Source organism: Maylandia zebra, linkage group LG13, assembly GCF_041146795.1.
Source record: "Maylandia zebra isolate NMK-2024a linkage group LG13, Mzebra_GT3a, whole genome shotgun sequence".
In the NCBI taxonomy this organism is placed as follows: Eukaryota; Metazoa; Chordata; class Actinopteri; order Cichliformes; family Cichlidae; genus Maylandia; species Maylandia zebra.
Genome location: NC_135179.1, coordinates 29,574,788 through 29,598,875, shown reverse-complemented (window position 1 = coordinate 29,598,875; position 24,088 = coordinate 29,574,788). Strand labels below are relative to the sequence as shown.

At 40.1% G+C, this 24,088-nt stretch overlaps 1 protein-coding gene across 4 annotated transcripts in view; it reads right to left on the bottom strand.

Moving 5' to 3' along the window:
- LOC101483689 (stromal membrane-associated protein 1) overlaps positions 1-24,088 on the bottom strand; it is a 145,483-nt gene that overhangs the window by 29,756 nt on the left and 91,639 nt on the right. For all 4 annotated transcript variants that reach the window (XM_024804617.2, XM_024804618.2, XM_024804619.2 and 1 more), the window contains 2 exons: positions 21,026-21,086; positions 5,968-6,089 (listed from right to left, as the gene is read on the bottom strand). In XM_024804617.2, the coding sequence (XP_024660385.1) occupies positions 5,968-6,089; positions 21,026-21,086 (183 nt within the window). The remainder of the gene's footprint in view (positions 1-5,967; positions 6,090-21,025; positions 21,087-24,088) is intronic.

Sequence of the window (24,088 nt, the reverse complement as noted above, 5' to 3'; positions counted from 1 at the left end):
GAATACTCAGTGAGCATATCCAAAATGCAGTTTTAGATAGATAAAATTGAATTGTTATTATTTAAGCAAGACTTATCAATAATTAAATTTTTCTTATCATAATTACTTATCATAATTATATTACTTGACAGAAATAAATTTTTATTTCCAAAGCAATGTGTGAACAGATATCTACAGTGTACGTTTGAAGTAGCAAGGATGAAATTGAATTTTAGATAATTGATTTTTATAATAGTGGCTGTAAAGTTGTCAATTATTATTAATTCAAACTCCAACTAGTCAAAACCAAATAACAGACATAAGGATATGAGGAAGAAGGTTGTAAAGACTTCAGGAAGAAGTTGAGACAAGCTTCAGGTCGTAGGGAAGAGTTGCTAGTTGTCTGGGAAAGTACAACTAAAACGAGGGAGAATACAGGGAAGGTATGTTGTGTATCCTCTGGACAGAGGAAAGAAGACAAGGACACTAAATGGAGGAATGAGGAAGTACAGAGAAAAAATTTAAGGAAAATGAAAAAGTGCAATTGTCCTGAAGAAGAAGAAATTAGACAGGAGTACCAGGATGCTAGGAGATGTCTAGGAGAGACAGCAGTGGACCTTTTAACCAGATTGTTAATACAACCCTGGAGAGCGAGAGGACACCTGAGGAATTGAGAAGAAGTGTACTGGTAGTGATGAAGGGTGATGTGCAGAGAGGTAAAGTTGATATGGGAGAGAGGTTGACGCTAGGTTAAGAAGAGAGGTGACGATCAGTGAGCAGCAGTATGGCTTCATGCTGAGAAAGAGCACTACAGATGTGATGTTTGCTGAGAGAGTGTTGATGGAGGAGTGCAGAGAAGGTCTGGCGTGTCTCTATAGACACATTCGAGAGAAAGCAACGAGAGGAACTGTGGTACTGCATGAGGAAGTCAGGAGCAGCAGAAAAGTATGTGACGTGTATGATGAGAGTGAGATAGTGGTGAAATGTGTGGTAGGAGTGACAGATGGGTTTAAGGTGGGGTGGGGTTGCATCAGAGACTGGCTCTGAGCCCCTTCATGTTTGCAGTAATAACAGACAGGCTGACAGACGAGGTTAGGCAGAAGTCTCCATGGATTATGATGTTTGCGCGGCCGACTTTGTGCTACCTTTCTCTCACCTATCGTCACTTTAAGTTACCGAATATCATTCTGTTCTCTGATCTGATTGGATAGTTAGTTACAGCTGTTGTCAGAGCAGATAATGTCCTAGAGGGGTTAATGATAAAAACGAAACTGTTGATATCTGCAGCTGTTACTGGGCAGCATTCGATGTCTTCTAAACACAATCGTGAAAAAAAACTATGTGAAAAAAAATAATAAAGAAAATATTTTGCAATATCTGCCAACTCAAGCACTTTCCAGAGTCTAGATATTTTCTGCATCAGGAATAGAAAGCAGAGACAGATTCAGGCTCAGCAACGACAAAATGGGAACCAAGGAAGAAACGCCTGCTCCTCTGTTTAAAGAAGCAAGGCAAACAAAAGTAAACACAACATGTGGTGACTGTTTGACAGCCGGGTTAAGGCAGGAATTCATTTCTTCCTAAAACACATTACTGCTAATATCATTATTTTTGTGAGCCCCCTACATATATGGACAGATTATACTTTATATAAACTAGATATTAATCTATAAACTACTGTTATAGCTTTGGCAATATTGTTTATGGAAACTGTGATGCCTATAAAGTATAAAGGCCCACTGAGCTGAAGCTGTTCTCCCAAGTGAGAAACACTGCCAGAAATTGCCTCTAACAAATTTGCAGAAGCTTGATTCCAAACTGGGAAATGCAAAAGAAACATGCAAAAGAAAAGAATAAGACAGGACTTCTTTGGGGTTTTTTTTCTAAACAGACATTTCACCTCTTATCATCTTGAAAAAAACCTTAAAGAAGTCGATTAGCCTTCTATTCAGGCTCCTGAGACTACCACCACCTGGATGCCTGAGGACCTACACAAACACTAATGCTATGTTTACTTTACATCAGCTCATTAATGGTCTTCATGTCCTCTCTGACACCTTTCTTCCCGTTTGACCTGAAGGAGAGCAGCATCCACTGCTTTACATGCAACCACACCAGAGCTTCACTGACCGAGCAAAAAAACCCCAAAAAACCAAACTGTGATTCATGAATATATGGAAATAAGCCAACGTGTGAGGCAGAAGCACCAGTGCAGTAGATGGAGTCACAGAGGAGGTGAGCATGGAGGGGAGATTATAGGGCAAGTGGGAGGCTGGTAGTGGCAAAGGGAGAGCTTGCAGTTACAGAAGCCCATAATTGTTCTTCATGCCTGGGTTTCCTGTGAGCCACTGCCTGGTCTTGCCCCAGGAGGCACGGCGATGTGCGTGTGTGAGAGAGTGAGGTGTACAATTTGAATCCTAAGAACAGGTCAGAGAGTGTTCTCCCTGACCGTGATTGACTATGATGGTTCAATGTATGTGGGTGTTCCAAGGTCACAGTTCATGACATACCTGTGTGTTTACCGTATATTTGACATGTAGCACTGTGCTGCTGCAAGTATGCAGACACTGTCCATTTATATAAATAGACATTATGTGGTTCTGCCTGACAGTGTGAGTTCTCATTTCCATGTGAATCAAAGGTCAAAGGTCACACTTGAAAGACGCCTACCGCATTTTAAACTGAACAGTTCCTTGAAAATGTTTAATTCAACACAACTTCCCCATCCTCATGAGAGCAGTCGCTGACAAAGTAGCAGAGGAAAGGAGGAAAAATGAAGTCAAGCATCAACCTCTTTTCCAATTTTCTTTTGTTCTCATTCTGATGAACATCCTGTTTGTTTACCCAGAAAATGAAAATCCCAATATGGCTGCAGACACCCACTGGACAACAGCTTCATCTCTGCTCTTCATCCTTCATTTACTTTATTTTTTTGCTCTCTCCTCGTCCTTAATCATCTTCCCAAGTTTCAATTATTTTGCAGAAATATATAAAAATGCTCTTAATGATTTGAGAAAAACAGCACATAAATATTTCATTTCAACATCTCTAACTAATATTGTCATCGTGATTGAAAAGGTAATTATTTTCTTTAAACCCCGGTGAGTATTCATGGAGCACATTTCAGGCTTTTCCCAGGCTCACATCTTTGGGGTTGACTGTGCATGGTGGCACACATGATTTCTTGGTAACGAAAATGTAATGAGACTATTAACTTATTTGAGTTATTATAATTCTGTTTTGTTTTTTTATTAGTTTTTATTTTTATTTTGTTTGAACTTTTTGTTTTTAATTCAGTTTAGTTTCAGTTAGTTTGTGCAGGTTTGTTTTATAACCCTAACCCAACATCACCATCCTCCTCAGTTTGTGATAACAAATTTGACCTAATTAATACAAACTAAAAGAAAACAGCATTTCTTCTATAATTGAATTAAATTTTTGGTTGTTTTCCAAGTTCACAAAATCTTTTCGGCTAGGTAAATTTTTTTAAAGGTCTAGTTTTGATTGTTTTATTACCCAAAATGTTTTTTCATATCTAGTTTTAGTTATTCGTTTGGTTAACTAAATTAAATGTATGTTTACTACAACCTATTTTGAAAAACAGCAAACAACCAAATAGAGTTAAAAGAATTCAGAAGGGGAGATTTTTTTCGGAGGCTCTATGAATCTTTCCATTCAGTGATGCCTCTCTTTCTGCAATAGGTGATGCTTTGATGTTTGAGCCAAAGCCTGCAAGGTACAAAGGTGCTGAGGATGCAAAACAAGCGTGCACCACAGAGTTGACAATTGATCTGAGGTGTTTGTGCAGACATGCTGTGTTTGGTGGGGCTCTGCATTATGACCAAACAACTCCGTTCTGATCTCGCCTGTCTAAAAGAAATTGCTCTAGAAAGCTTGTGGTTTGTTCAGATGCAACTCAGCAGACCTAAGCTGTGCTGTCGTGTTCATTTTAGAGTGAGGAGGCTCTCTCCTGGCAACCCTTCCCAACAAACCATATTCATTAAGTCTTTTTCTAATTTTACTGTCATAGACTTTAACATTTAACATGCTAACCGAGCCATGGAGAGTCAGAGGTGTCGCTCTTGGGTTTTTTGCAATTTGAGCATAACAGGATTTGACTTTGAGGTGAATTTGCTGGGATGTCCAGTCCTGGGAAGTTTGGCACATCCAGGTGCATTAACATGATGCCACAAACCATCAAACTGTCACAACTCTTCTTTTATAGATGTTTTCACACTTACAAATAATCAAGACTATTTGATAAGTAACACATGGCTTCTACTTCAGGGCTCGCAAAATCGCTAGCCTGACGTCCCGGGCTAGCGATTCTTCCAGTCGGGCTACCAAAATCTAACTCAGCCCTGCTGTCATAGGAAGGAAAATATATGTCAATGCTTTGCATTCTTTCGCAAATGTAGCTGGGTAATTATGCCATCGGCATCGATGAGCCACTGTCAATATGTGACATATTGAGATCGCGTTTGAATTTGCGCTTGTTTTTTGCTTTCACTTTGCGATCGTGCGAACTGTGTATAGGGAGTGGCAGAGGGTGACAGATTAATTGCGCACCAATTCCTCTGGCATCGTCTTATCACTCAGTAGCTTACTATTCAAACGTGACAAGTGAAATCTCTGGCAACAAGCTTAAACATGTGATAGAGGTTGATTGCGCAGAGAATCGCTGACCGTTATGTGTGCATGTGTAAAGACAGATGAATTTATGCAGGTATTTTAGTTCTGCAGAGCGAAATAATAAAGGTCAGGGTGAAGAAGGGACAGCCAAAGAAAAGCTTACCACAAAACGCAAAAGTTAGGACAAATCAGACTATGAGGCAAAAAGAAAGCGCAGCTTTTTTTGGTTTCATGGACAAACGAATTTCTGTGGCTGGAATATGACGAGCTGTGTTGTGAGTTTCCCTCGATGTCTGAGTCGACAAGCGCCTTTGTTACTGGGAATATTATACTTTAATGTATAATTGTAAAGGAAACAAAACATCAATCAAAAAATTGTTCTCTTTTTTTACTCAGGCTACTTAAATTTATTCTGGGCTACCAAAAACTGAAGAGTGCCTGCCCGAGGGCTACCAGAGATATTGAGAACCCTGTACTTACCTTCTTAATTCCTACGGACACACCAAAAGTGTACTTTTTCACTAGTTTTTCACATTGCTGTAAAAACTCTTTTTCACAACTGTACTGCTCATTTTTTGCTAAATGTATTATTTATAATAGCTGAATGTGAAGTCAACTTTCCAAACACTCATAACAATTACATGTGTTTACCAAACATTAAAAGGCTAGAGTGATGAACACAACAGCTCACATGAACAGTTCAGACTGTGTAGCTCACATAAACATGTAGCACCTGGTGACAGATCCAGGCTATGAAACTGACGTTTTCAACCTCAAACAGTATTTGTTAGTATTCTGAATTATGACAGATATCATTAAAATCTGAAAAATGGTCTTTTAAAATGCCAGTTTTTGAGAGACCGGACTAAATCTAAGTACTTTCAATCTTTATTATTCCCTATCAGGCATATCTTTGACCAATATGGTTGTGGTCAGTCACAGATTCAAACAACAGGTAAAAAGTAGTGTTATACATTTTTGTGTCATTCTACATTTGAATTATTTAGTGTCTTTCATCGCCATTAATTAGATACCATCTTAAAGAAGAAAACAACAAATTCAGTGATGGCGTTCGCTTGCGTTCCATCACTCCCAGCTGTTGTCTTCACTGTAGCAGCTCGCCGTTATTGCTCCCTGTCAGACAAACACACACTCTCCTTTGAAGGACACTGGTCAAATTAATTCAATAAAAGAGAGTCTACGGGGTTTGCTTTGATATGATCCTCAGAGAGTGTGTGTCGCCACGTACAAGGCGGATGGTGTGTTTGCTGTGTGTGTTTTCTCTGCAGACTCTGTGTGTTGCAGCCTGCCTGCAGTGATAAGCAGCTGATGAAAGACAGAGAGAGAGTGCATTACCTGGGCCTGCTGTGTGTTGTTGGATGAGGGGAGTGGGTTGGAGACCATTGGTCCAAAGATATCCAGTTCATCACCAATTGGTGCAGCACCCCCTGAGCCCTTCTCACCCCCCTCTGGAGCATCTAAGAGAGAAACAGGGATAGAAAGACATGTACAGTATCTCCCAAAAATATTTGACAGAAGCAAACAGATCAAGAATAAAAGCAACTCTAGCAACTTCTAAAAACTAATAAAACTTCGGGCTGGATGTCTAAGTGAGGTATATACACAACAATCATGCATATGCTTGTTTTTTTGTTTTAAAAATCCTCACATAAATTGGTATTTATAAAGAAAGAATGTGGAGCAACAATCTACATATGCACAGGCTATTTTTAGAGTATGCTGACATTAAATGAACTGTATTAAATAACAAAATGCCAAAACAAAATGGCATCTTTTTTTTTTTTTTTTTTTTAATGGGGACACCACAAGCACACTTGTCAAGTAAAAATTTCACTAAATAGTTTGATATGTGGCACATAATTAACACAAATACACAAAGATATATATATTTGTCTGTAGTAGGACAGAAAGCTGCATCCAAGGACAGTTTTCAGTCTGAAACGATTGTGTTTTACTGTTTAGTCTCATGTCCTTTAGCATCTTTGCTTTGAATTAACTGCCTTCTGTAAAAGCATCTTTTGGCTAACATGGTTGACATCATTATCCGACTGAGACATCCACCTTGCTGCTTGAACTAGGAGTTGCTTGCATTCACACTCTGCAGGTTTTGATGCCATCAGTAAATACAAATTCATCTTAACCAGTAATCTCTGGGTCTGAAAATGAAGCTAATAAGACACAGTTAAAAACTGTAACATGATTTTTAACATTAACAACTTGTTAAATTCTCACAACTTCACAACAGAATGAAGTTGTTTACAGGCTGAAACAAAAACTGGTCTTTTTGCTCATAGTCACATATCCTACTGGCTGTAGGTCAGGTTCTGTTCTCTGCACAAACAAATGGTGCTTGCCTATTGTTCAAGCTCACCCTCCTGTTATGGTTCTTAACCCTGTTGATGGATTAAGAGGTATAGAAGGCTCTTAACTGGTTTCTGCTCCTTTGTGCAAGGAGGAACAGGATACGCACTACCAGAGCTACAAAATGACCTCCAGCAGGCCACTGGTGTGAATGTCTCTAACCAAGCAATCAGAAAGAGACTTCATGAGGGTGGTCTGAGGCCCCGACATCCTCTACCCTGACTGGCATTTGCCATAGAATATTAGAATAAGCAGGTCCACCACTAATGGCTTGTGCTTTTCACGGATGAGAGAAGGTTAACCCTGACCACAAGTGACAGATGTGAAAAGGTCTTCCTGAGCTAGCTCCTTCAGTAGCTAGCTATGTCGCAAAATTATTCTTCTTTTGTCCTGAAAGGGTCTGAAGAAGATGTGGAGAACATTATGCTGTCGGTAACATTGTTCAGCATGATTGCTGTTTGGTGGTCTGGGGTGGCATATCCACGGAGGGATGCAGAGATCTCTCGAGGCTAGGCATCAGCACCCTGACTGGCATTGGGTATTGGGATGAAATCCTCAAACCCAACATGACGCCATGCTTGTGCGGTGCATGCTTGTCCTCCTGGTGCACGACAATGGCCAGCCTAATTTGGCAAGAGTATGTTGACAGTTTCTAGAGGCTGAAGGAATTGATACCACTGACTGTGCCCCACACTTGCCTGATCTCAATCCAAAATAACACCTCAAGGTCATCATGTTTCGGTCAGCTGCCAGGTTGTACCTCAGTTGCTGAATTACTACAATGAAAGTCTGGCAGAATGGACTAGCCTGATGCCTCAATTGTTTAATCTGATTTTCAGGGTGTCCTTGAAATCAGCCCTCCGTAGGTTGATACTTTTTATTCCCATCAAACGATCCTTATGCTCCTAACAAACGATCCAGTCCATATAGATATCTAGTATGAATTTGTTTTCCATGTGCTCTCTAAGTGTTCCTTTAATTTTTCTGAGCAGTGTAGAAACCTCTCACGCACTCACACACATTTCCAAATCTCCCCACAAAGCTCATTTTAAAATTACCATGCTTATTCATTTGAACATGCTCAAGACAACTTTGATAAACACAATTCTTCAGTAGCTAGCTCTGTTGCAAAAATTCTTTTGCCCTTGGAGCACTACTAGAAAATCAATTTCCTGTAAGTGCAAATATTTTTGACCTTGTGTTTTTATTAATGTTTAGTTAGATTAACAAAAGTATAGAGTACAAATTAATGATCAAAACCAGACTGACAATGTTTATCAGCATTGTGTGTATATGACAATGACCGAATTAGCTGTGACTAGGGCTGCTACGATTAGTCAACTAGTCACGATTACGACTAATTTAATAGTCGACGCGTCGTTTGAAGCTTTGTAAGATCCAAACGACGCAGGAATAAGTAGTAGGATTTAAGAGTGTAATAACGGACTGAAACAGAAGATGGCAGCTCTGCATGTACAAGGATGCCAGCTGCCGTTAAATCCCGAAGAAGAAGAAGCAGTGTCCGGTATTGTTGCTGTGTCCAAATTCAGGAACCGCATCCTCCTGTGCCCGCATTTGTAGGCCAATTACGTTACAGCGACATGACGAAGACTGTCCAAATTTGAAGACTCCGACAAATGCAGCCGACAAACGCGCCCTTTATTTCCTCAGATATGAAGGATGGGTCGGGTGTATACTTCGTGGCCCAACCTATCCCAGAATTCATAGCGCAGCCCTGCTTAGTTTCCAACAATGGCGGCAGCTAGTTAGTTTTAATATTACTCTTATTATTCTTTCTGGGTCACAAAATAAACGTTTAACATATTTTCAGGTGAGAAAGTAGCTGTGTAAACTTCAAATATCTACTCAGTTTATCAAGACACCACATATTTTCAAAAGCGCTCCAACAATTTCGGAGACGTCTGTTACCCACTAGCTCGATAGCTAGCCGGGGTTCAAGGCTCACGCAAATCGTCTTTCACTACTTAGGTTAAACATGATATAAGTCACTTAGATAACTTAAAAATGTTATCGTTTGGCTTTTTTCAGTACTAAAAAAAGCCAAACAATTACATTTTGAAGTTATCTAAGTGACTTATATATATTTAATTAACCTTAGTAGCGAAAGACGGCGGTGGGTTTGAAAACGATTTGCCGGGTGTCCGGTGTTCTCACGGGCTTTAGTGAGCCTTGAACCCCGGCTAGCTATCGAGCTAGTGGGTAACAGACGTCTCCGAAAACGTCGGAGCGCTTTTGAAAATATGTGATGTCTTGATAAACTGAGCAGATATTTGAGGTTTACACAGCTACATTCTCGCCTGAAAATATGTTAAACGTTTATTTTGTGACTCAGAAAGAATAATAAGAGTAATATTAAAACTAACTAGCTGCCGCCATTGTTGGAAACTGAGCAGGGCCGCGCTATGAATTCTGGGATACAGCTTCTTCTTCTTCAGGGTTTAACAGCAGCTGGCATCCTTGTACATGCAGTGCTGCCATCTTCTGTTTCAGTCCGTTATTACACTCTTAAATCCTACTACTTATTCCTGCGTCTTTTGGGATCTTACAAAGCTTCAAACGACACGTCGACTATTAAATCAGTCGTCAACGATTTTGATAGTCGACTAATCGTGGCAGCCCTACTGTCAGCCCACCTGCTCCTGCATGTACTGTAGCAGCATGTGTTCTAATTATCCGGGAGGTCTTGTCTCTGCTTGTCTCCAACTTTGGTGGTATATGATGCAAACCCCCCCCCCACAACAACAACAAAAAAACCCAGAGCCTAGCAAGCTGCCAGAAGCCAGATGAATGACAGCAGTTTCGGAAAGCCAAGAAGACAATGTAATCACCACTAAATATGAATCGTCCCATTATCGTGACAGGTTGATCCACTGAAAATACATCACTCACCATTTCTTCAGTCAGAGACTGAAGACTGGTAGCCTAATTGGATTCAAGTCAAACACAACTTTCCAAACATAAAGAACATTGAGTATGACTGTTCTGAACCCTGGTATCAAACATTTGACAAATTCATCAAAAATTCAGGATCTGAAAACAAACTATCACGATGAGCACAGAGTAAACAAACTTTTATTTTTGGTTCCTCCGTTTGTCATAGGTCTGCTGCATTCATACAAAATGCAGGTTTCCCGAATGCATTCACACTTGTTACAGGACAGTTGTCAAAAATAAGCAAGCACAGATCCTCGATTATCCACCTTCAAAGCTGAACCGCCACAGAACTTCAAGCCTTTGGTGCATTTAGATTATATTCTAAGTTTATCTTGGAGTTTTGTGGAAGACAGTATCATTGCAGAAAAAACATCCAGAATGAGCAGTTCCCATGGTGCTGAAGGGAGAAAAAAAAGTACACTATGTACTGCTGTCATTTAACAGACAAGAGGGAGAGGGAGGGAGAGAGAGAGAGAGAGAGAGCGTGATAAATAGAAAAGAGGGAGTCAACTGGCTGTGTGTGTGTGTGTGTGTGTGTGTGTGTGTGTGTGTGTGTGTGTGTGTGTGTGTGTGTGTGTGTGTGTGTGTGTGTGTGTGTGTGTGTGTAAGAGAGAGCTCGCAGCGGAGGTCATTTATATAACCACAGTGATGAGACATCTATAATTTAGCCCTTTTAAAGTGTGAACAAGTCTGAGCTCTTTTAGCCAGACAGCACAGTACAAGGAAAAGCATTTCCTGCAAGAAGGCCAGAAAGACGTGTTCGACATCCTTTTGAAGCCACTTATTAAACCTCATTTTCAAATTAATGCTTTGTGACGTCCCAATATTTAAGCTAGCGATTTTGCCCTTTATACATTTTACGATCCTTGCGTGTCATTCATGAGCCTGGCTTTGGCTTTCACTGTTAAATCACTTCCAACTTACTTTAAAAAAAGAAAAAAGAAAGATGAATTTGCATAAAGAATAACATCGATCATAATTATGATAACTGCTTTATGGTCTGATGAGAGTGACAGATACAAGTCAGACACTGAGGCAGAAGGGAGAAAAATAAAGATGTGACCCTCCTACCAGTCTGAGCCCACCCCTCCATTACCAAAATTTCATTCAGCCATTGCCATGGAAATGAGCTGCAGGGAGAATAGGGCTCATCATCACTGCCATGTCAGGCACTGCGCCCGCCATCCCTTATTATGGGATGGAGCCGCTTCTTGAGAGCACTCTCAACTTCACCATGGAAACAGACCAATAGTTTAGGCAGGGGGTGTGTTTCATAATCACTCGGGACCCCTTTGCTCTCACTCTCTCTCACACACAGTCTCATTCAGCACGGGAGAGCTGTCACATTAAGGTCAGCACCACATGTGGTAAAATATCTGACTTGATTAAGCTTCGAATTTACTTTTAATGCAATAACCTGATGAGACATATTTATGACAAAACGCTCTGATGGTTTTACCCCATTGGTCAAAAGACCAGATGACTTTACTTCTTTGCAATTGTTAGTTATTCACCAACATCTTAATGCAGCCATGAAGGCAGAGATATGCAAATTCAACCCACTTTCTTCCTCAAAACACAAGTCCCAACTAGGGCATGAAATTAAGTTTTCCCCACTTCCCCTTTAAGTGACTCTGGGAGTCCAGAAAAGAGAGCACGAGCCCGGCTGGTGACCACAGCCATTAGCTGCTGTTACGAAGAGTCATTACAGAGAGCCAAGAGTGGAAAACGGACGTGGTAGGAGCAACTGCAGTTGCAATGTGTTTGTTAGAAGATAAAGGAAGAGTGAGAAACCACCTCCTCCCATGTCTCCACTGATGTCAAAGGCTGAAGAGAAAATATTTATTACCTGCTGATGCTGGTGTTGTGAAGCAACTTCTCCAAAGAATATTTATCAATGTGCAAAGTGAGGATGTGCTGCAGTCAAAGGACTCAGAGTAACCAGTGCACCACTATCTCTGGGTTCCTATTTTCCCCCAGTCACATTTATGTAATGTGCAAAAGTCTTGAGCCACACCTCAATTTTTTTCCATGTTCCATGTTCCATGTCATCCTTGTCCTTTTTAGAAATGCTCTTGAGAAGTAAGCATTCAATAGTCTAAGTTTAAGGTTTTCACCCATTTTCAGTGCAGTGCTTGCACAAGCAATCCATGTGAGCTTAAGCACCTCAGATGGCTCTAAACGTTCATTTTATTTTCTACTGTGCCAAAAGTAGGGGATGTCATTAAATAGACCCACATTTCCAACTACATATTTAACATCTTGGACTGCTACTACTATAATATAAAAAAGCCACACCTATGAGCCTAGAGCGCTCCCATCTTACTGACTCCATACAGAGCTGAGAATAGTGAAAAAATAAATAAATTAAAATTGGATTAAATGAAAATGAATTTAATAATTCCACTGTTGTGTGAAAAAAAGAAAAGAAAAAAACCCAAGTTGGTTGGTTTGGGGTTGCATGGCTTACACACCACTGCAATAAATCCTGGTTCCACAAATTTTTACTTTTGTTTTTCGACTGTCAAAAAGATGATCATGCTGCTTTCTTATTGAGCTCATAGCTGATGGCCAGGTGTAACAACTCTGTGACAGGCCCTGGGGGCAGATATTCTTTTGGGCCCTTACTGCCACATTGAACCAGAGCAAACACACACACACACACACACACACACACACACACACACACACACACACACACACACACACACACACACACACACACACACAGTAAGGGTAAAAAACAATAGCATATTGGAATAATTAGTAATGTTTTAAATAGCACCATGGACAATAACCGCAGTCTGAGGTTGGGGGAATGGACAAATCTATCTAGCATAAGCATATGCTATAACACCATCATGGTATTATATAATATTACTCATACTATCTTATTCAACCAAGCTACCCCAAGCATAAAACAGATTTAGCTTCGCTAAAGTAACATAAAGACACTTGTAATGTTGCAAAGCACCAAACAAATGAGAGAAGCCCATTAACCACAGGTCCTCAGAGACTGACTGGATGGGTGACTGTATAACAACCACACTCATTTATAGAAATTCTCACTCAGCAATTGTTTCAAGAGTACCAGCTTCTACATTTATCACTCACACATATTACAGCATGAATGCAGATTTTCAACATTAAAGTGGCATCAATGTTTCAATCCTTCACAAAAACAAACCCCTCACTCATCAGATCGTCATCTCAAATCCAGTCTTCATCCTGTTATCCTCTCTCCTTTAAGTACTCTTTTGCTTTGCTTGCTAAACATAATGTAAAATGCCTGCACTCTCAAACTCACCAAAAAACTAACTGCTGCACTGTGAGCATCAACAAGTATGCAGGCACTTTGCACACATGACAGGGAGGTCAGGTCAGCAAGGTCAGGAAGTGCAAATTTCCCAGAATGCACCTAAAGTTTTTAAGGCAAAAGTGTTGAAGGCTCTTTTAGTCAGTTAAATTTAAAATCACAAAGAAAATATCTGCCGAGCTGAACTTCATCTAAGAAAATGTATATAGAATCACGAATTAAATACACAGTGGAACTTTTACACCTTGTCCACTTCATGCTGTGAACATGAGCACCCATTACATGACGAGGTTTGACAGTGATTTTCACTGGCCCCTCCTTCTTGCAGGGTCCTGTGGTGTTGCCCCAGCAGCCCAGTCAGACTTTTGAGCTGATGGCGTGTAATGTAATTCTACATACTAATCTGTCAAACAGCCTCGGCCCTTTGTTTTTATCAATTTCGTTAAATGTCGGAAGCTTTCCATTGAGATTCTCTTCCATGATCACAAAGCTCTGAATGTCATGCTCTACCCCACAGGTCCATTCACAGTACAATATCATGTTATGCTGCCAATGGAAGACAAGATACCGTAGGCATAAAAAGATACAATACTCAGAGCAATCATCTCGCCAAACCACAATGACTGGGATTAAGGGAAGATGGAAGAAACATTCCTCACACCACTAAATGACCACCTCCAGACCAGAGCGTTGATGCACGGCAGGCTCTCTGCATTCATGCTGCTGATTGCACACGCTGAGTCTACCATCTGCAACCTCAGCGAAAATGGAAATTCATCAGACCAGACTATATTTTTCCAGTTACCCTAAGCCCATCACAGCCTCAGATATATTTTCATGGTTCACAGGAGTGGAACCCATTGTGGTCTTCTGCTGGTGCAACCGATCCACCTTAAGGCTGAATATATTTTTGAGTGTTAGAAGGTTTTTCTGCTGAGCACGGTAGAAAAGGGTAGATATCTAAGTCAGAATAATCTTTCTGTCAACTCCAACCAATCTGGACATTGTGCTCTGATCTTTCACTCTGATCTATCCACTCCTAGTACTGTGATAGTAAAAAGGCCAGAAGAGCAGCATCTTCATGAATTCCCCCCCCCCCCAAAAAACAAACATCTGGTGGTAACACAATTGGCTGATAGGTTTCAAAGTGTTTCCACAAATGAAAGCGATGAACAAAAAATTGCAGCCATTATTCAGCTGCTCAACAATAAGACAAAACAAGATATGTATGTCAGATATAGATGGTTACAGCTGGGTAATTGCCAACATGTTAGCTATCACTATGCAAAGGTTAGTTATACTTCTTTGTTTAGTGCCCTTACAGTGCTAACGGAGATTTGCTGCGTTAATGCGGTTATGGCATTAACCTCATTTTAACGAGATTAACGCTGACAGCACTAGTAATTTTGCATTATGCATACTATACTTATATCAAGGATCACTTGGATGATTAAGTGATAACGTTAGCAAACAAGACAACGTTAGTCAGCTGGGTGTAGCTTAGCTACCAACGACAAATTGTCATGTTAGCTGATAAAGTAATGGTCAGCTCAGTTACCAGCCTCAGGAGTTTGGATAAAATAGCTAACATTAGATATTAAGTGTTGTTGTCCATTTCCAGGCAAAGGTCCTGTTTGGCCAAATGGATTTACTTAGGTATAACATATAGATATTATTAGATATTACAAAATAATTATTACTAACTTGCTTGACACCTGTTGCACAATCCTGCTACCTGTGGGTTCAATCAGCACAAAGGTGAATAATCTGCTAGCAGTTTTTAATTTGCCCGTATGATGCACACACAGAACCGAAAACAAAAAGCTGTGCACGTTGCCAAAGACTACCCAGCAAGGCAAAAAGCATCCAAACACTGAAAGCTTCGTATCAGCTCCACATGGCACTGCTGTCTGAACTACTCTGTCTCACCATTCCTCCTTCAGCTGAGTTCAGAGTACACTCCAATATTACTGAATATGTAAAAACCACTAAAGCCATTCACTAACAAATTTTATCTCATGCCATATTTGTTTGTTTCGTTGTTTTTACGTGGAGTTTTGTTGTCCTTTGTTGATGTTAGTGATTAGTGGACTCCATTTCTAAGGCAGTGTTCGCCAGTGCTGCTCATTTTTGATGCTGGAAGTAGAAAAGAGGCACTGAGGCGAGACGCACTTGAGCGTGAGGATCACGTCCTTTGAAGTTTTGCAGAAAATATGCCATGACTTTTTTCACTCCACTAGCTGTTAGACACTTGAGAAGGTCAGGGAATGCCTCATTTTAAGTTGCCTTACAATGTCTTCAGACAGTAGTTGATAAAATGAATTAGGTAACATTTTCTTAATGTATACAACACACACTAAATAAAAATAAAGAAGAAAAAGGACACTCATCTGATCTCTAACACAGTTTATATACCAAACAGAATCAAACTGAACTGACGAAAACAGACACATAAACCAAAGGAGGTTCTTTGAAGGTTGCAGAGTAATGTAACCAGAGACATAGAGGGAAGGATAAACACAAGAGGCGGGGGGATGCTGAAGGGACACAGCCACATGTTTGACTTATTGATTATGTGTGAAATCTCATCCACTCTACATGGCTGTAAGGTGTGCAGCATTAGTTATTTATAGCAGGGTGACTACTCTCACGTTTCCACACTGCCGTCGGGAAATTTTCTGATCAATGCCATTTTCACCGACTCTCTTTCTGGCAGTGCAGCTTACCCTCACCTTGGTTCGACATAATATGGTCCGAGATCGGGGAAACACAGGGTGATTGCACATTACAAATTTATGGTGAAAACCCTAAAGCGACCCGGGCTGCTTCTTCTGCCTTGTTGCTGTTCAGGATTAAGGTCAACAAGCATGGAGCAAAAAAGTCTGGCGGTTAATGGGCCAAGACGCACACTGTCTACCCAAAATGTCACAGGTTTGAATCCAGCTTGTGACCTTTTTTGAATGTCATATCCTCGATGCATTCAATCTTTCTGGCCATTGTGCTGTTGTGTTTGTCAGCAAAGCACACATGTCATTAAAATGCTTTCATGCTGGATATACACAATACCTCTCGACCACCTTGAAGCTGCAAGTCTGAGTATTTGTAAGACTGATAGTAAAAAATTCCAGAGAGAATGTGGTGCATTTGAGCACATGATCTGATGGCAAATTATATCAGATATAAGAAGTTCTGATATAGGTCAGGAGATTTGGAGGCGTTTTATATTAGTTCCTGGGTGATTTGCCCAGTGGAAGCTGGACGGGGCAACTGGAGTGAATTAAAGGGCACCAAATCCCATGTTCTAATATATAGCCGTAATAGATGTGGAATCCGTAAAGGCAGAAACAAGTCAGTTGTCTGGATTTTGCCTGGCAGTTTTACCCACAGGCTTTGGCATAGAGCATTTGGGTCAAGAAATAGTATCAATCAAAAAAACTGCAGGACCCAACACAGTAAAGCAGATAGCAGTAAAGGTGGGTAAACGGACTCAATTAAATAAGTAAAATGTGAGTTTCTGAGAAGGGAATATTGGACTTTTTATAATAGCTATAGCTCATACTTGCTTTAAAAATAGACTTTGAACAATATTTTAGGTTTATATATTCAATGTAATTTTATTTATAGTGCACCAAAAAACAACAAGGAGGCTCAAGGCGCCTTATATTGTAAAGTTTTTTGAAGATCTGATCCCAATCATGTGGTGGTTTTGTTCCTTTTCCTGTTCAACTGTTGGTCACCAGCTGATTTCACTGATCCTCATCCTATTACTCAAACTGCTACTTTTATAGAAATGTTTTAAAATATTAAATTACTTTAAAAACTTTCCCCATTTTTCACAACATTTTTACAACTCTTTGACGTCACAAAAAAAATAATGAAAGAAATTAGCCTGGATGCACTCTCACTTTTCTTAATCATTTCATGACCTCCCAGAATTATCTTGTAATCCTCCAGAAACTGGTCCAAAAACCCAATGCAGTGAACTACTGAACTTAACCTGACAACTATACTTCAGTTTTTTGAGAATACCACAATTTATGAAATGTTATCCCCACATCCATTCATCCATCCACCCATTTTTGACACTTTGGGATTTGGGTCACGGAGACAACAGTCCAAGCTAAGAAACCCAGACTTTCCTTACCCCAGTCACCTCCTGCAGCTCATCCGGGAGGACACAGAAATGTTCCCAAGCCAGCTGACAGATATAATCTCTCTATTGAGTCCTGGGTCAGCCCTAGGGCATCCTCCCAGTAGGACATGCTAGGAATACCTAGGAGACATCAAGGAGGCATCCTAGTCAAGTGCCTGAACCACCTCAACTGGCTCCTTTCGATGTGGAGGACCTGCGGCTCTACTCCGAGCCCCTCTCAAATGACCGAGCTCCTCACCCCATCTATAAACTCATTTCAACCGCTTGTCTCTGTGACCTCATTCTGTCTGTCACTACCCAGAGTTTCTGACCACCCAATCCATCACTCGATCTCATGGTCCACTCTCCCCTCACTTGTGAACAAGACCCAGAGACACTCAAACTCCTCCACTTGGGGCAGCAACTCATCCCTCACCCAGAGTGGGCACTCCAGCCTTTTCACCGCCACAGCGGAGTCATATCAGCCCTTGAAAGTCTGACATGAGTGCTGAGTTTCAAGGGCTTTAATGAAAGCATTAGGAATTACATCCACTGTTATACATACTTCCCCATTTTCAGAGGCTAAACCATAAATGGACCGAAATATAATTTTAAATATAAGGACTCTTTGTAATATACGGATGAAGCTCTTTTGTAGTCAATGACTGCCTAAAGTCTAGAGCCCAAGGACGTCACCACCAAACCACCAGCAGAGACACAAAGCAAAGCAAAGAAACACAAGCAGACAGTTGCTGAACTAAAAACAGGGACACAACCACAATTTCTCTGAGACAGATCTCAAAGCGAAGGATCTGTAAAGACTGTGTCACAAAATACCAACAACACAGAAGTTTTACTTGCAATGAATTACTTCCACTGTACTGTGGTACTGATACCACTATACTAACCAGGCTAACAGCATATTATAAGCCGTGAACACTTATGTACGCGCTACATCATATTTTTTTCTTTGTTTTAACAAATTTGTAAGAATTTCATGCAAACACTTCTGAACTTTTTCACTATTGGGTATTGTGAAAAATAAATCTAATCCATTTTGGAAGACGTCTGTGGAACAACTGAAGCGCTGTGAATACTTTTTGGATACGCTGTGAGTCCACTTGTACATTTCAGTGCATCTCTGATGTTCACTTCTAGTCTGGAAAGTGGTTATTTGCTTCCATTAGGAGCTCCTGAGTGTTCTTCTTGTAGTTTACTTTTTTCAGCCAGGACTTCACATCCTTATTCTTCTGTGGCTGTGAAGCCTTTAATGCCCTTGAACATTTTTTAATGTTATGGCCTAAAATGTAACAGTCCAAAAATGTGTCTAGATTATCCCCCCTTCTAAATTCAAACTATAGCTTTGTGGCTTTTACATGTTGTTGTTGAGTGCTTTATATAAAACCGTCCCAGTTGCTAAACATTACTGGAATATCACAACTTCCCTGGTCTTTAAAACATGTGTAAATATAGTAGCTATATAGTATCTACTATTTTTAACATTTACTTGTTTTACTTGTTAAATCATAACTGGCTTTTTTGTTAACACTTGTATCATTTGTGAATTTATTATTTTCTCTGTTGGTTTTATACTACACCACATGTGTTAGTAGATTGCTGCCCACAGTAGGCATTAAAGTCAGACCGATTGTTGGTCAGACCCCGAGCGCTTTAGAGTCGATACGTGTTTGTTCTTTGCCAATATCAGGGCTTAAAGCAGGGACAAATTATATATTTTGGACATGAATTGAAACTGCTTGTGATTAGACAACAAACAAAACACCAATGGAAGAGACATGTAGAGGATTTTCAGAATCAGTTTTCTGTCTCTTGCTAAATGTTTATGCTTCAATTTGTATCTTTTTTGCATCAGCAGATAGTGGAAATGTCTCTATTTACATAAAAGAAAGAGAAAGTGAAGCAGAATGCAGGAAAGATGAGACAAATATTTATTTTTCTGTAGGATACATTTTCTCATGATATAATCCCAACTGAGCCAACACATCACTTATTTGAACAAGTTTAATCATGCGCGTGTGGCCTTTGTGTCGTAGTAAATTGATTTTTTTTCAATAATTTATCCACTTCTGGAGTTCAGCGAGATTTCTGTTCATGTCCAAAACTTTAGACATCTCTGTGTTTGGCGTGATTTTGAAGAGTCTTCATTGCGTGACTAAGAATGAGAGAAATCTTGAAGGACATGCGAGGGCTTTAAGATTAGTTAGACACCAAGCAACAAAACTTATGTGGGACTCAGACATCAAATATTGTAATGTTGTATCTGCTGATCCTTCTGCCATCTCTCTCTTCCATGGTTATGAATCTGCATGTAAAAGGGGAAGGGATGCTGCACCACTAAGGGCAAGATGTCCCCACTTCTTCGATGTATTGTCAGTCTGCCCCAGGGCAGCTGTGGCTACAACTGTAGCTTGCCTTCACCAGTGTATGAATGTGAGAGTGAATGAATAGTGGTATTGTAAAGTGCTTTGAGGGGTCCCGAAAAGCACTATATAAATGCAATCCATTATTATTATTACTATTTTTTCTGTATAAGATGCTAAACTGGTAACACAAGCACAATGAATCATGGCCATCCCAGAAATCATGAACCATTTCAGAAACACAATGCGATCGTTGCCAAATGTAAATCCTCGCATTTACATTACATGAAAGGACCGTCCACAGAAAATGCATCACTCGCTGGTTCCTCAGTCTGATACAATTAGGCTGCCGGATTTCAAGTCAAACACAACTTTCAAAGCTTCAAAGAAGCTTTACTCTTTGATGCTTGTCTTTGACGCGTGTGGTTTCTTAACAGCAATATGCAATGTAATGAGTCTACTGATGTGAAACAATCGACTAACTAGCCCATTAGATCACGATGATGATGTGAAAACAAAGACAAGATCCCTGCTTCAGTGCATTTTTCAAATTACTGCAAACTTTTTTACACCACAACATACACTTTTTTCAAAAATCTTTTTTTTTCCAAATGAAATGTGGTTCCAGGCTACATTCACACATGTACGAGCAGATGTTTTCTATGGGAGAGTTAAAAAAGACAAGCAAGAATATTTACCACAGGCATAATTACACATAGTCATATATTGTCCTATAATGATCTAAAACACCAGAACGCTCGAGAATTTTAACCCCTGTATTCAGCTGATGACTCAGTCGAGGATATCCATTTCCTGTGGTTACCACTCACATCACAAAATATCCAGTAAAACCTGCTTCATTTTACTTTGTCTTACATGCTTGATATCTGCATCGGGTACATCAGTGTGTAGACTGTTCGATGGTTTTACCTGTAGGCTTACATGGCTGAAGTCACTGATGCATTAACAGCCAGATGGTATACCAAGTCATCAAAATGTAATGAAAGTCCTCTCTGCATGATCCAAATAAAGCCTGACGGCATGAAACCTCCCTCTGATAACGTCAGACATTACTTAACCTCCAATCATTGCTATATCAATCAAAAAATATTATAACATCTTCCAACTTAAGTAGTTTAACAAACATGTCAGAAGCATTAGGCAGACATTTAAATACAGTTTGACAAGTCAGCATATAGCCTAAGGTTTATTATCCTGTGAGCTGTAAGAAGGCTGTTTATGGCTTACCCAGACCCAGCAGGTCCACGGCTGACTCTGTGCCGTTCTTAGGACTGCCTCTGTACTCTGCCTGTTGAGGAGAACAAAGAGAAAAGAGAAATATATATATAATATTGATATAAAATATAATATTTGATTTGTTCAAGCAGGGTATTTGATCAAAATTATAACATTGCTAGACTGTAGATGGTAATTACATCCATAGAGACTAGACCTTTCACGATTCTGTATAACAATCCAATATTGATCCTTATTAAAAATACTAGATTGGATCATCAATGAGAGCAACTGGCCCTAAGATGAGTAATCTCCTTTTAATGCAGCTATAGTCTGCAAACCTTTTCTACTGCAAGTTTGTCAGGATGACTTTTAGTTAATCATATCCTCATTATATGGGCCATCGAGTACATTCTGTGACTTCCACAGCAGAACCAAGAAGTTGGCATTTTGACTCACCCTACTAACATGACCTCAACAATTCTATTACATTTGATTTCAGTGGAGAGTATGTTGAGTATTGCAGCATCGACAGCGATCAACTCGAAGGAAAATGACGACGGAGGCAAAAATGTCCTTAATATTTTGGGAACTTTATTCCTCATTAACACGCGGCAAAACTTTTCTCATGGGTGCCATTTTCGTTGTGGTATACTTTTTTTTTTCTTAGGGGCGTGATGACGCAGCATCCGTGCTCTTACAATGAAACAGTGCCTCCTTGTGGTGGCAACTAAAATACTGTCTCTGTTAAACCACAGTAACCATAATGCAGTTAAACACTGTACAACATGAGTACACACAATGAATATCTTAACACCCCCTCTTGTACTCAGGTTGCTGGAATCAAAGAAAAGTTGTACAATAAACGATAAACAGTTGTACAATCTCTACCACACTTCCCTTTTTTTTTTTTCTCTCTCTCTCTTTTTTTTTCTTTTAAGCACCAAACATAACGTTAGCAAACTTAGCAAGTTTTAGCTTAGAAACAGGTTTGGTCATAACATCTGCAACCATTTCTTCAGTGGTGCAATATAACAGACACATTTTCTCTTCATTTACAATGGACCTTACAAAATGATATTTAATGTCCACATGTTTGCACCTCTGTCGGCTCACAGGGTTTTTAGCCAGGGCAATTGTTCCCTGGTTGTCCTCGTACACTATTGTTTGAGTGTAGCTGTAGTCATCTATACCTTTCAAAAGCTGTTCTAAATATATACACTCTTGCATTGTGGAAGCCAGAGCCATATACTCTGCTTCACAGGTAGAGAGCGCCACAGTGGGCTGTTTCTTGGTCTTCCATGAAACTAAAGAACTGTTGTTACATAGACGTACACAGTAACCAGTAGTGCTGCGTCTGTCGGCAGTATCACCTGCCCAGTCAGCATCACTGTAGGCCACTAGACCCAAATTTTCATCTGTGTTTCTTCTAAAACACAACTTCTTATCTTTGGACCCTTTGAGATATCTCAACACATGTTTCACAGTTCCCCACTGTTCTTCTGTAGGCTCATGGAAATGTTGCGATAACTTGCTTACCACAAAACTCAGGTCAGGACGGGTACCTGATGCAAGGTATATAAGACTGCCTACAGCCTCTCTATACATCCTCACATCTCTTATCTTAGTAGCACCTTCTGTGTAACACAACTTCTGATCACAGGGAGTTCCTCTGGGTTTACAGTTCTGCATGTTAGACCTCATCAGTATCTTGTTGACATAGGTTTCTTGTGACATTGTTACACATCCATCAGACTGAGTGAAATCAATACCCAGAAAATGCTTAAGTCTGCCCAAGTCTTTCATCTTAAATTTGACTGAAAGCATTTCTTTCGCATCCTTCATTACCTTTTCATTGCCAGCAGCAATTATCAGGTCGTCCACCCAGATGATCATAATCACCTTACCATCTTTTGTCTCTTTGGTATAAACACAGTGGTCTGCTGGGTTTTGCCTGAAACTGTTCGCTGTTAGGTATTCATGCAAGATCCTATTCCAGTTACGACCAGATTGTTTTAACCCATACAAGGATTTTTGTAATCTACAGACTAGCCCTTCTCCCTCTTCATAACCTTCTGGCTGATCAATGTAGATTTCATAATCAATGGGAGCGTGTAAATATGCTGTCTTCACATCCATTTGATGGAGTAACAGGCTCTCCTGCGCTGCTTTCTGTAACAAAACTCTTATGCTGGTTAAGTTGGCTGTTGGTGAGAATGTCTCTCCATAATCTATCCCCAACTGTTGGCTGTAACCTTTGGCTACGAACCTTGCCTTGTATCGGTCGTTTCCCTCAATGTCACTCTTAACGGAATAAACCCACTTCCCCCCCACTGTTTTCTTTCCCTTTGGCAAAGTGGTTAGGGTAAAAGTGTCATTTTCCCGTAACGAGTGAATTTCTTCATCCATGGCTTTGATCCAGTTCTTTGAGTTAGCTGATTCTATGGCTTCCTCAAATGTGTTTGGGACACCACACACTGCCCTGTAGCAGTAGTCTATGGTGGTGTGGATCTCATCGCAGCCACTGTTGGCAGCTACAAAGTCATTTAAATGTCCCGGTTTTCTTCTCTCCCTAAGAGGATACCTTTTGTTGACAAATCCATCACTTGTCACATTTGTCTCTTTTCGTTCACGCTCATCAGGTATACCACTTTGTGGACTTGTGTCTGTCACAATAGGTTCTGGAACCTCATTGTCCTTGTCACCTTTCTCTGAAGGTCTGTTAGCCATAGGCTGTCTTACTCTGCTACAGTCATCATTTAGTTCTCCCTCATCTGTCTGTGTTTGTCTTTCTACATTTACTTTGCTCACAAACTTAACAAGTCTATGTTTCTGAACTTTCTCAGTTTCAGGGTGGTAAACTAAGTAGGCGGGACTGTTCTTATCATAACCTACAAAGAAACCTTGGTCACATTTTGAATCAAGTTTCCCCTTGTCCTGTTTGTATGCAGACCCAAATTTCTGCATTTTTGACAAGTCTGGCTTTTTACCTGTCAGCATTTGGTAGGGTGTTTTCCCTGTTCGCTTATTAAAGCATCTGTTCCGTGTTACAGCAGCAGTTTGAATGGCATAGTT